Genomic DNA, 13,870 nt, shown 5'->3' on the forward strand with positions numbered 1-13,870 from the left:
AGTCAACAAGTCAAAAGAGAGTTGCAGAGAGAGAAAGAGAGAGAGGGCAAAGACGGAGCCGAAGGCTGGGAGAGAGGCGGCGCGCGCAGCATCGGTAAAGAAAGCGCGCTATGGGTGGAGCCTTGGCGGCGGCGGCGGGATGAGGAAGATACGATCGACATGTGCAAACGTGACCTTGGACTACTAGTGCCTTCGGCGAAGCTACCTAATCAAAGGAAAACTGGGAGACGAAGTCACGCAAAGTCGTGCGCCCAGTCTCCGCCTGCGCGCGCGCTCGTCCGATCATCGCGCGCTTCTCCTCTTCCGAGCGACTCCATCGTCTCCTCAACCACGCCGACATCCGCGCGACATCAACAACGTCTCGACGTCATCCGCTCACTCTTATGGCATGGATCGACTCCGTCCTCGCGTCCCTCCTGCACAACGTCTTCCTCCCTCTGATCGTGCTCACAGTTTGCCTCAGGTACGCGTTGCAACGCGACTACACCGCGAGACGACTCAAGCTCCAAGCGTGGCTCTCCAACTACATGTCGTACCGGGAGACCGGGGCCATGCTCGAAGCCAAGGAGATCCTCTTCAGCAAGCTCGATTCCATCGTCTCGCGCGACTGGTACCTGCGTAACCTGGGGCTCATCCGAATCCTCGAGATCGGTGCCGGCTCCGGTTCGAATCTCGCCTTCTACCCTCGGAACTGTCACCTAGTCGCGGTGGACAGCAACCCGTACACGGCCTCTTATCTTCGGCGAAAGTTGACGCGCGTCCCGGTGCTCCTGGAGATGTTCTTGGTGCAGAACGGCGGCTCCCTGAACAATGTCAAGAGCCGGTACGTCGACGCCGTGGTCACCACTCACGTGCTGTGCGGTGTCAAGGACCTGGATGCGATCCTCAAGGAGATCGCGCGCGTGCTGGCGCCGGTGAGTTGGAGGAAAGGGTTTGGGCGCGGACGTTGCTGCTAGGGAAAAAAATCGCGTCGCGCCTGAGCTTTGGCTGCTGTGGGCACGTGAACGATATTTTTCCTTGTTTTGGCGAAAGCCCGGAGGGCACGTATGTTTTTTTTTTAGCGTGGCGTTCGAAAGGAGTATAGGGAGTGTCCTTTAGTTAGAGGTCCCAGAAGTCGTGTCCTCATTGAGAGATTACAGAAGAATCAGGGTGCAGGTTACTCCAGTTCATGTTTTGATAAGAGAAGCGAAGCGCTGGTTCCTCACAGAAAGAAAATTGAAACCAGTAGTTCTTGCTCACCAGGCCATAACGAAGCTTGAGAGTATTCACAAGCTGTGTGCGTGTGGTCTGGGACACTTTAAACACATACTGCAGCCTTGTATGGAATGCTGGGCATATTAATAAAGGTTGCATTGCTCAGAGGTGGGGAGTGAGTGAACAGATATTTTGCTGCGTGCTATATGTTTAAAATCGTTGCCATGGTAGCTGTTTGTATAGGAAGGCGTTTATAGGCGAGAAAGAATTTTGGAAGAGAAAAGACTGAAAGTTAACCGAAATAAACAATTATAATTACTGGTACACATTGTACTCATATAGTGAACACATCCCCATTCAAATTTGGAAGATTTTAATTCACCCGTGTGCTAAATTTACTCCGCACAATAAAATGCACCTCCCATATTAACACCAATTTTTCTGGGAAAATACAGGTGTTAATGCTTACTGTTAATACTATAGAGTGCTGACTTTCATACCCAGATTTCAGAGAGGTGGAATTTATTGGCATGTTTTGCATTTTGATGCAGCTGGCTTGCTTTTTTCCTACAAAATAAATGTGAGCATATCATCGCATGTAGCAATTCAAAAAAAAAAAGTGTGTTCTTTACTGCAGTAGTTTCATCTCGTGGCAAGTGCAGAAAAGAAGCTGCCGATTGGAAATGACTGAAGTTGCTTATGAGAGTGGTGTGTGCCTTTCTGCTTACCACTGACTGGCTGTGATATTGAACCTTGAACAGGAAAGAACAGAGAGAGCATGTAAGGCAAAGGGCTAGTGCTTTATCTAATTTGTTCCTCTTTCTCTCTTTTATGTTCTTGTGCACTAATTACAGTGACCTCGGCAATTGACTTGTGCGAACTAGCCCAACTTCACCTCTAGACATTCTGTTAACTGATAATGGCATTCCCTGCATATTGTGGTGAACTTCACTTTCGTAGAACTGCAGGCAGTTAATTGTTGAGTGGAAGTTTTTCTGGCTGAGCTGGAAGCTGTCTGTGCATGTTGAATGCGTGTACCTATCATTGTCGCCGAAAGAAAAAACAAAGATAAAGCATGCCTTGTTACCAGTGGCCTTCTAGCAGTAGCAAGGCTTTGTTCCTGTCTAGCAGCACAGCATACAATGACAATGGGGAACATCTGCGCTAGTTCGACATGCACATGACTGCACTGTCTGCCGACAAGTGCGTTATGCAAGCAGTCACTTCACGTACAGGCAGGATGTCGTTGAGCTAAAATTCCTTCATGCTGGGAGGTACAAGAAGTAAGATTGTTTTTAACCTTCTGTTAATTCTGGTAGGAGGGTAGAAGGACATTGAATTATATCTTCTTGATGTATATCTGTTAGCTTTTGCAAATTCCAGTTCTGCTCAATCTATTACTGATTTTATGATAATTTATTGACGGCTAACGCAAACAGACTTTGTTTCTGTGGCCTGACTCAAGAACCTTTTGTACGTGTATGTGTAGAACGTACCTCTTTAGAAGAAGCCATAAAAAATGTCTTACTATGCATGAATGCTGGAATGTGATTACAACATTGTATGTCAATTTCCTGCAGTCACAGTAATAATAGTAATAATAATAATAACAATAATGTTCGAGCAACATTGTTATGCGTTTCCTAAGAAAATGGAAATTATATACACTCCGAGACGCTAGGCCTTATACAATGTGCACATAATTTTATGCTCAAAGAAAATGAATAACACGTATGTAGAGATTGAGGTGAAGTTGCCACTGTTAGTCATGTTTTAATTTTATGTAAAGAACTTGAAAGTATAAGACAAGGGCATTTTTCGAGGTTTTGAGAAAAGCACCCACTGCATATTTCACTCAACATTACTCCTTGAAGAAGATTCAGTCGTAGGCATGTTATTTGAAGTAAACTTTAGCTTCCCTTATGAAAATATTCAGTACCTTGCTACCCAAACAGGCACTTTAACTCTGTTTTCAATGCACGAGATCATCATGGTGATGAGCACCATGAGACCCAACAAAAATAACTAATTAACTAACAATGTCCTGCACTCGTTTTTCTCTCCTTGAGTCCAGTTGCATGCATCATATAACTTGACATAAGTAATTAACTAATGACTTCCTGCAGTCATTTTTTATTTTATCAAGTATGGTTCCTTATTTTCTTGTCTTAATTTGCCCTTGTAGCTTGGCTATAACCAACCTAAATGTCATTTCACTTCAGGGGGGGAAATTCTTCTACGTGGAACACATGCGGCATGATCCCGGTGACTGGCGCCGCTATGTTCAGATGCTCGTGAACCCACTCTGGCGGAGGCTGTTCAACGGCTGCAGTCTAACACAGGACTTGCACGATGGCATCCAGAACTCTGCGCACTTTGCCTCAGTGTCACAGTGCAAGGTCTACTCAGCACGGAGCAAGTTTGTCGGCATCTTTCTCAACCCGGTCCTGGTGGGGATCGCAACCAAGAGGGAGTTCGTGCACCGGAGGCCAGTGAAGTTGAGCAACGCATTTCTGACTACCCGGGCCATGTAGAGCTGTGGGCATCATTGTATGTGCCCGCAGTTGACGTGATGGCGAGATGAGTGCTGTCTTTATGTCATACAGTCTTCGCAAAAAATGCATAAGCCACTTATACTGATGTCATGCACAACAAGAGTCGTCACCAGAATTTGTGACGGTGTCTCACAATGGCCTTGGGCCAGTGTAATGTTACAATTCCATCCCAGTTCTATCAGATTTTTTTTTCTCTCTCTTCATCTTAGGCAGAAGCAATATCGCACCCACCATTTGCTATTCATTTTTGCCGTCAAACTGTTGGATGCCTGTGCATTATATTATGATTAGCTGAGAGACTAATGTAGAGTGAAAAGCAAAACAATGGAACAGAATATAAATGGAATAATTTCGTTATCCCATCCCCGGTCATGTATAACATGGCATATGCACTTTTGACGAATACTGCACAAACAGCCTGTGCCAAAAGCTCAGAATCTGCAAGGTCCCAGTTATTTGAATAGTCAGAGCTGCATCTCTGTTTTGATGCAGCCGGTTGTGAAATTTTAGCTGGTGAAATGAGGCACAACAACTTTCTAGTCTAGAGTATGTGTAACCTGGTCCAATTATTGCAGGGTTTTTCAAGAAAGCAAGTGACTCTGCTGGGATAGGAACATGTTTGTCCCATATCTCACTGTGTCCCTAATTTCCTTGAGTTTTGTGCAAATTCTTGCCGTCTTCTGAGCTCTCAGGGTGTCAGTTACTAGATTTGACGCCAGCTGATATGTTGAATGAATTACCATGCTAGTCATGAACTTAGTCATGAGCTAGTCGTGAAGATAAGGCAAGTGTAGCAGGAGCCGGCAGAAACTTAGACGGGGGGTGATAATAAGAAGTTTGTGGGAATAGGGTGGCCACAGCTGACATAGGACAGGGTTAATTGAAGAGATATAAGAGAGGCCTTTGCCCTATGGTGGGCCTAGTCAGGCTGATGATGATGATGAACTTTTGGCTCAGGCTGTGTATATCATGCGTCATTCCTTTAGGCTAGCTCAGGTAATTGTTTTGCCTGAAGGTTTAGTTCATGAGCTTTGGTTATTAGTGCACATTAAGGAAAACTAGGTTTGCTTACTGAACCATATTGTATTGTTCAGCATCTACAAGTAGCCTCAAAAGCCAAGAATCACCATGCTTGCTAACTATAGATACTGCAAGAGCATGAAAGACTGAGCACCGTTTTTGTCTTGCCTCCGCCTTTCGCACTGTTGCAGTATGAACTCTAACCAACTCTCCCAGCCTTTTGTACTCCAAAAGTATATTGCTAACTCTTTCTGGTATGTAGTATGTTGTGACAAAAATACCTGTGGCTTTATCCTTGTTTTGTGCGTCAGCTCAAACGTGTTACCTGCTTGTAATAGCATTGATTGCTGAATTCTTCAGTCTGGTGAGACGTTCAGAGCTTCTCCTTCTGAATCCCATGGTAACAAAGAAATTTTTTTTTCTCTAAATCGCAGCCATATCTTTACACTCTTTAATGGTCATACACTAAGGAAATATAGTGAGAAGGCAAGATAACCGATGGTCGTTAAAGATAACGGACAGATTTTCAAGAGAGGGCAAGCGTAGCAGGGGGCAGCAGCAAGTTAGGTGGGTGGCTCAGATTAGGGAGTTTGCAGACATACGGTGGGCGCGGCTGGCAAAAGACAGGGTTAATTGGAGAGACATGGGAGAGGCCTCTGTCCTGCAGTGGGCGCAGTCAGGTTGATGGCGATTAGTGAGGGAATCTGAACCACCCTTCTCATTGTGCATCTCAGAATTTAGATGCTGCTTTCGAATGCTGAACTTGCTATCCATTCATCATTGTTTACAAAAGCCAATGAACCGAATCTTCAGGCTTGAACTAATTAAGCACAGAGAACAAGTCAAGCTGATACTCACTTTCTTTACTGATTACAGGTATTAAACTTTGTATTTGTGCCTATCACCCAAAACTGCGTGGATGTTGCTACCATAACATCAGTAGAATATGGGCGAGCATGTTTTTAAACCCGTCTTTAGCTTTTGTGTCAGGGTGGGGATACCAAGGTGGAAAGGCAAAAAAAATTTGCCACGCAGACCATATTTTCTGTGGCTTCACTTCTTTATTGTAAACTTGTAATTATTTGATTAGAACATGGGGATGTTAGAAACAGTTCTCTTGAGGCAAATGTACATGACTCATGCCACCAACCAACAGCATATTCTGGACATTCAACATCTTGGTGAAGTGTCTTCACCTGCGAGAGTAGTAGGACTCGAGACCGAGGTCTGATTTGATACCATTTTGATGCACTTGATTTTGTGAGCAACGTTTAAAGGATCTAAGCTGTCATAGCTAACCTTATACGTATTTAAAACTGTTCCATTCTCTTTCTATTATTCAAGAGCCTTGCGCTTTTCAGATTATTATTGCGATGCATATGCTCTACTAGCACGCATTATAAATAACCTGATCACTTTTTCAGCTCTTGAAGTTTGGACGTTTTGCTCGTGATATATACTAGCGACCGTGCATTTAGAAACGGATTTAAAAGGGGAAGCATTTCTAACTTTTAGCATACAGTTTTGTGAACAGGCCTTTATTTCAAGGCAAAGCGTCTTTATTATTGAGAAATGTAAAATATGTCGTTTTCTTACTGATGGCTGATAATCTTTACTGTTGGTTGTTATGGACTACGAAACACCCATCCCAGCACATTTGTCCGTACTTGTGCAGTCCTTTTCATTTTCTGGACTTCCCTTGTTAAACCATGCATTTGGAATCGGGTTCCATGGGATGTTGGTGACCTTCCATGAGCATAATTTTTCTGTGCATTAAGTTCTATGGTACTGTAACAAGCTACCATGTACATTGTTTTGTATACACATGAGAGATCTTATTATTCTTGACCAGCTGAACAGGCAGTCGTGAAAAGGCACGGAATGTGCTGTTTTATCTCCAATTTTTGCTGCATCATCGTTTCTTTTTTTTGCATCACATCTTGCTAATAATGTAACAGTTCTTCCTTAGCTTACATATTTAAAGTGCTTTTGTGAGCTTCCTGCAGTGTCAAACATACTCTGCGTACTTATGGAGTTGAGAGGGTTGAAGACAAATATAAAACTTGGGTTAAGTATGTGACACAATCGCATGCAGCAGCTAACAGGATTTACATACCGTACGAACCTGTATTCCTACAGATGGTTAACCCGAATCATGTCCGTCAAGGTAGTGCAGCTTGTCTTTCATACAGGAAAGAATAGCCTTTTCTGACACTGATTTCACAAGTCTCGCAGGCATTTCGTCTTCTCAGGGTACTCACTTCCACATTGTGAAAGGTCATTTGACTGCACTGTGTCCTTCTTTCTACAAGTAGAATTAGTGATTTGATCATGGAAATAATGATGCTGGGAAGACGTACAGAGATGCATCGAGCTTAATTGCTTTGTTTACCATGGTTGTCATGGAGACCAAAGTATACTGAAATAGGCATAAAACAGGGCAGCTTTTATTTTGTTAACAAAAACTTACTGTGTGTTGTACGAAGTGGTTTGAGCGCTTAAGGCGTTGGTCTTTATAAATGTATGAACACTGCAAGATTTTTTACACTTGTTGAGCAATTAAACATTCACTGGAGGATTTTGAAACCTTCAGCATTAGTGGCAGTTGTTATGAGGTGAGAAGAATCAAGGAATTCACTTTTGCTGTTGCATGATAGCGTATATCTGTTCATATTTCATACCACATAACAATGTGTTATTGAACGTTTATTGCAAAACTGTAATGTGGTGATGTCGTGTTTATTTACCTTTGTTTGCTGTTTGCATATGCGACATAACCTGTTTCAGGGGCATATCACTTGAAGGGCTGTACTAGATTTTAGACTATCGAACCATGAAAGTTGCTTCCAAGTACTTACTGGTTGTTGGCCGTCATGGAACTACCAGAAAATTTTAATTCCATGAGGTTCAGTGTAGTCAAGGGGATGACTTTAGTCAGATTTTGAGACACATTTACTGAGAAGTATTGTGTTGGCCTTTTCATCCCCTGTGACCATTTTATAAAGTCTATCTTTCTAAGGACGCATAAAGGCGGCAGGCATCTTTTTGCACTCTGCAGTAGTCTGTGGATTTCAAGCACACTCACCAGTCAGTTAACTTTGAGTGTCATTTTGCTGTGTTGTTCTCATGAACACTTTCCTTCATAGTAACACGTGTCTAAGCTCGTAAAAAAAAAAAGGCATATTAAAAGCCTTGCAGCATTGAATGAAGTAGATTACGAGTGCCTTAATTGCATCGTAGAGGAATTGGGATCAGAAACTAGAGTGCAGCATGGACATGAGATTTTGTAACCTGGGCCGTAATCCATAGGAGGAATGCCCTTTGTATCCATTTTCAAAATTCTGTGGTACCCGATGATATTGCTATCCGTGATGAGATAAGCTTCTCATTATCAGCTGTAAAAGAAAGTATCCCTGCACTTTTTTGTGATCACAGAGATGCTCGTATCTTGAGTGCATTTGATAACAGTCAGTCTAGAAAAGGTTAAACAACTGACACTGCCGCACAAAAATGCCTGTGCTGGGGCATACATTGTGCTCTTGCATGCGGTTTTTCTCTAAATCCTGTCTTGCATCTTTTGTGCAAGCCCTACTTTTCTTATACCTTTGTATTATGTACTAAGAGTAGGTGTGAAAGTTTACAGGCATTCACTTGCGGGCATAAATGGCATTTAATGAGTAGGCGCGGCCAGCACATAGGCTGGAATGACAGGGTGGTAACCTGGTATTGAGCTTAGGGCTGCCAGCTACATTCAACTCCCGGCCACTTGCGTCAACACACTTGGTGAAAGGGAGAGCTGAATAACTCAGTGATACCTTTCGTTTCAAACTGAGATTTTGGAAAGTGCTGAAGAACATCTGATCTCACTAAAGTAAGCGTGAACTATTTTACTAAGGCGCCTCCCTTTCTATTCGGGCGGCAGGTCTGGGTAATTCTGCTGCAGTGACTTTGTTTCGAATAATGTAATAGCACAAGGTAATAGCGGTGAATAGCATTTCATTCGCTTGGAACAACTGTGGTTGGGCAAAACTGGGTTCTAGCCCCATGTAACGTTGCTCGCGGAAAACTGTGCAGACTTTTATGACAGATCTTTTTGCATGGGAGTCATAGGTAACTTTTAAGTACTGTTATGTGAAGTGTGTTCGGGAAGTGCTCTAGGAACAACAATGGTAAGCTGCACACGGCTGGCATGATCACTTATTTACGTTCAGCTATAAAGTATCATGTATAAGGATGCCAAGTCGCATTGTGCAACTGTGTGCAATGCTGTCGCTGCTGTTACTCTATTGTTCTGATACGTGACCAGGGGAAAGTGCTCCAGTCCAGAGCGTTATATATGCTTGTAGTCGGCACTGTTGACGGCGCAGTGAGTGCTTTGCAGCTGCCGCTGCTTCTAATTTATCTTACATGCAACTATGCTTGCTTGAGATGTTTCGTGCAAAGGAATGCACTGCCTGCTGTTTTTGAACACACTAAGCACACGTCTTCTAGGGGATGCTTTGAAAACTGTGCTAGATGTGTCAGTTGCAGCCTTCCAGTGACCTGCATGCCTGAGCCTTTGTAGCTACATGCAACTAGTTTCGCTTAGTGGAAGTACCTAACCTAACAGTGCTAAGCAGAGGTGAGCAGGTGTGTCATTCAAGGGAGTTCTTTGGTGCCTGAATTTTGGTTGAATTTCTACGCATTGCTGTAGATAGATTGCATAGATTATACTGCATGTTAGCATTTAGCTGCTTGAATTTAGTCTGTAACGCATGTTTATATTTTAGAGCACATTCCTCGTTCTAGTTGCAATCAACCAGAATTAAGTTTATATATCTTCATCATTGATATTCAAACGTACAATGTTCTTGTTGTATGCTGTACGCTCTATAGAGGATAAAATTTGTTGTCGTCTTGAAAATTTTATGAACATGGCATTTTACTATATAGATATACATAATATATATACATATACGTATACACACACATATACAGACATATGCATTGTTCGTTTGCATTTCTTGTGAACTGATGCATGTAAGTGATGCTCCAGTTACATGTTGCTACACGCCTATCCTTCACAGCCTCTTGTATGTATACAAACTTGTGATATTTTTTGTGGTGAATGCGTATTTTTCAAAGGCATATGCGAGAGTTTGAGATATGTATACCCATGTTGGAATTTAGGACTTTAAAATAAAGTGCTTGGCTGTGTATGTGTTGTCTCTTGTTTGCTGCAGCGTTGGGACAGAACCCATTGCAACAGCGCCATCACTGAGCACATGAGACACAAATTAAAGTCTTCACTTCGGAATGCAAAAACACTGAAAGGCGTCGATTGACGGGCATCATATGATGGCATGATTAGTTTCAGCTCACAAGGAGCTCTCACTGCTCATTGATAGCAGCAATAAATCGCGTTACCATCTAAAACCTCCTGTCCTCGATTGCCGTATATTGCTATTCGCGTCGGAACTGCGTCTCTACCGGGACATTAGCGCACCCTGAACGGCAACGAAAAATCAAATGCGCGCGCCTACGGAACTCCGCTCTTTGCTAACAGAGGGCAGCACTAGTACTCTACCCGCCGCCGCCATTCGCTTGTGACTTTTTTTTCTCGTTCTGCTGCCGACATGAGTCGCGTATGTCTGTATATTTCTGCTTTTTGACAGGCATCGCTTGGCAACGAACAACTGCATTGAAATACGGAGGAAAAATTTACCTGTGGCTGGCGAGCCACATATATTACCCTCTGCGACCGCAACTTGGTGCGCACAGTCGCAAGCTTCTTAATGCGACTTTTATTACTCTGAGATTGTTCTCGTAAAGACAACCTACGGTTAATGATGGAGAGCTGTTGCGCACGTACAGGATTGTTTCAAACTGTCCCTGTTATTTAATGTGTGCGCGACAGCTGGCGTTATTTTTAGCGCAGAAAACATAGCCGAAAATGCCACTGAATGGTACTAGTTTACATAATGGTATTCAAAAGGCAAGCCTTCGTCTTTTTTTTTTTTTTTTGCGCACAGCGCAGCCCTATAGCTGTGGTTCCGACGACTCGCGGTCGAAGCTCGTATGCGGACATCGCGTGACCGACGCGTTCGCAGCCATCCGGTGGCAACAGCGCCCGCCTAGGCAACACAAAAAGACCCATTAGGACACACCCTCAACAACCTTCGATGTCGACCAAAAAGCAACGCAACGACCGTTGAGGCTTTCGTTCGAGCAAATACCGACGGCTGGGCAAGGGCAACGATCCAGAAAGTTCGTCTGCAATCAGCTGTTTTTCTGCTTCGAAACCGGAAAGCACGTGACCCGCGGCTGCGGTGGCGCGCGCCGGTCCACTTCCACCAGTCTGCGTCAGTGCGCCGCGGTTAGGCCAGTTAGGCCTAGCACTCGGACGTATCGGGCCGCGTTGGCGCCGCGGACCTCCTGTTTTTTTTCGCCGTTCACTGCCCCGAGTTTGTCCCCGCGTTGTTTTTTTATTTTCAGCCCGACGTTGCTGCTCTTCTACGCAGGCAGGGAAGGATCGGTACCTTTGTCACTCCGCTCATACCTGTGATCATCAGTGGATAAACCCGCCGTCGGGAGAGCACTACAGCGTTTGCTTTTTCCCATGGCGTGAATGGTGCTGCAGCAGCCTTAGCAGCAGCGGCGGGACCCGGGACCCGGCTGGTGCTTTCTGCCCTGCGCTCGAGATTTCGTGTCGCTGTTCTTCTGCCGTGCCCAGCGTGATACGACGCGTCGGTAGAATGAGCACGCGACGTGGCCCAGCGGCGGATATGTGAATCGTGCTGCGGCGCTCGTGCGGCTACCACCGACTACGAGCAGCTCATCGGCGGACATCAGTTCCCCGCATCTCCTCGGCTGTGCCCGTTCGAGACAGCCAGAGGCCTTCGTCGACCGCGCCGTGCATTGCCTCATCTCTTCTGATTTGCTTAACCGCGGTACGCTCGTCTCGAGTGGGAGACCTGCAAGCAGCGAGCTCGGCTGCAGCTAGCTCCCGCGGCCGGGCAACATGGCGGACGCGGACCCCGAAACGCTGCTCGAATGGCTGAACATGGGCCAAGGCGACGAGCGGGACATGCAGCTCATCGCTCTCGAGCAGCTCTGCATGTTGCTGCTCATGTCCGACAACGTTGACCGGTGCTTCGAAAGGTGCGTAAGCCCCGAGACCTTTCTTCGTTTTCTGCTTATCTGTTTCTGGGCCGACCCTCGGGCGCGGGCCCTTCGAACGTCTTCCTTTCGAAGCCCGCCGATTCGGCTGCTGCGTCGAAGGAAATATTTAGTTTTGCCTCGAAAGGCCTGTTTTTATATTATCCAATTGCAAACGGCTCCTTGCTTTTTGCGACTGAGTTGCACCGCCGTCTGGATCTCCACCGTCTGATGGTGACAAAAATCTCGGCGGCGGTTGTGACTTTTTTTTTTTCGACAGCGGACGTAGCCATGACTTTTTTTCTATCTTTTTAAACTAGGTCGTTGCTTTCTTCGAATGTTCTGGCTTTGGCTGGCGCTCTCGTCTTTATTCACGTCGATTTCCCGGTTCCTATATTTGGGGAATCGCTCTGCAGGGCCCAGCCGCAGACAAAAGGCTGCCTCCGCGATGCACTGACCCGTTTCCGGGCCAATCGAGGCTCGTTACGCCGACAGACGAGGCCAAGTTGTTTAGTTGTTTGTCTAGAGCAGCCGCAACGTTGTCTTGCTTCCGAAGAGTAGTGTTGAATCGTGTCGGTTTTTGTTTGGGTGTTGTGACCTTTCCCGCCAGCATTTCCCCGAAAGTCGCCCGCAGATGTTGCAGACGACCAAGCCGACTTCCGGTTTACTAGATTTTTTTTTTTACCGTTTTCAACGCTCGCGATCTCCAGGAGGCTCAAAAGCCTGGAGAGGTTTTGTCAGGCCGTTGTTTTTATAAACTCGTGCGAGGCTGAATTTCGAGAGAAAGAAAAAAGACTATGTGTGACGAGTCCAGTGTTGCTTCGCATTGCTTTGAGATGAGTCAGGGTCCGTTTCGTCTGCTCTAAATCCTTCGGCCTCGTTTATGCGGCGTAGTAATAACCTCCGGCAAGATGAGCAGCCCACAGGCACACGTGCTTAGAGACATTGGGCAAGTCGTGCCAGCACGCGGTCAGGGAGTTAAATTTAACGAGGAAAATTGCGCGAGCGCTTCAAATTGCGGCCTCTCGGTGACCTGAAAACCAAGAACAGACGGGAGAAAAAAAGAAATTCGCCCGCCTTCCGCGGCCCTTAATGGTTCCTGCCTGCCTAGGCGCTTGCAAAATGCGTTGCTAAGCCCCCCCTGTCTGCTAGCTCATGTTCCAGTTTCGCGCAAAGTGCGGACGAGGCGACATTCTTGGGTGTTTGTGTAGAAGTTGATTTTCTGTGCACAGTTCTGGACGGATCCTTAGTGTTGGGGGTTACGTGTGCTGGTTCAAACAATCGGTCGACTTCAGCGCCAGCCTCTTAATGAATGTAACACGAGTGCCTTTGAAAATCGAGCGAATGACTTGGACACGAGGCTGACACTGCTTGTGTGGCTTATGTAACTCGTTCAAATAGTGACGCAAGTGACTGTGTTGACCAATAAGGGGAAAGCCGTTGCGGGCTTTGCCCACCTGACGACTGCGGTGTGAAAACAAAAGTTCGAGAACTTTCATTACACTACGATAGTTTAGGAATCTACCGATACAGCGTTTAGCGTTGTCTGCTGCCACGTTCCGGGAGCGAATTTTCCAAAATTTTGGCCTAATTGTGTTTTAACCTTCTGCACCCGCCGATTCTGATGTTTTCTGAAGGGATAGTTTCGTTTCGCCCAACGTAGATGGAGTAAATGTTGGATATTGACGTCTCCGCTGGGAAGTAGTGACACTGTCTTCCAGCGGCTGCGTAAAGCTATCCGATCCTGCCTCGCCGCCGTCAATTCAAAGATAAGAGCCGGTCTTGAAGGAAAGCGTGCGTCTTTATTTTCTCGGCAGTATCTTTGGGGAAAGCGCTGTCACTGGGCGCGCCTGGAATGGGAACGCGGCAGGTGAAACTGCCGAGACAAGTCACGCGCTTTGGATTACCCTAGGACCTTGACGGCCCGGTAAAGGGCCAGTATAAAAAAAAAAAAACGTCGAAAT

General features: G+C 45.6%; 2 protein-coding genes across 3 annotated transcripts in view; both read left to right on the forward strand.

Annotated features, from left to right (window-relative positions):
* Positions 1–90: 90 nt before the first annotated feature.
* Positions 91–9,966, forward strand: LOC144132831 (thiol S-methyltransferase TMT1A-like). Its single transcript, XM_077665511.1, has 2 exons — positions 91–914; positions 3,417–9,966. Exons 1-2 carry the CDS (start codon positions 384–386, stop codon positions 3,726–3,728), a joined length of 843 nt encoding a protein of 280 aa, XP_077521637.1. The 5' UTR covers positions 91–383; the 3' UTR covers positions 3,729–9,966.
* Positions 9,967–11,110: 1,144 nt separating this feature from the next.
* The window catches only part of Ufd4 (ubiquitin fusion-degradation 4-like), a 171,800-nt gene continuing 169,040 nt past the window's right edge, over positions 11,111–13,870 (forward strand). For both annotated transcript variants that reach the window (XM_077665513.1, XM_077665515.1), the window contains exon 1: positions 11,111–11,909. In XM_077665513.1, the coding sequence (XP_077521639.1) occupies positions 11,770–11,909 (140 nt within the window). In that variant the 5' untranslated portion in view covers positions 11,111–11,769. The remainder of the gene's footprint in view (positions 11,910–13,870) is intronic.

This window comes from Amblyomma americanum, chromosome 5 (assembly GCF_052857255.1).
Source record: "Amblyomma americanum isolate KBUSLIRL-KWMA chromosome 5, ASM5285725v1, whole genome shotgun sequence".
NCBI lineage: Eukaryota > Metazoa > Arthropoda > Arachnida > Ixodida > Ixodidae > Amblyomma > Amblyomma americanum.

Excerpts from the sequence above, each read along its gene's own strand:
- LOC144132831 (XM_077665511.1), top strand. The coding sequence starts at position 384 with ATGGCATGGATCGACTCCGTCCTCGCGTCCCTCCTGCACAACGTCTTC. Across the intron at positions 915-3,416 it reads TCGCGCGCGTGCTGGCGCCG|GGGGGGAAATTCTTCTACGT; the intron begins GTGAGTTGGAGG and ends ATTTCACTTCAG.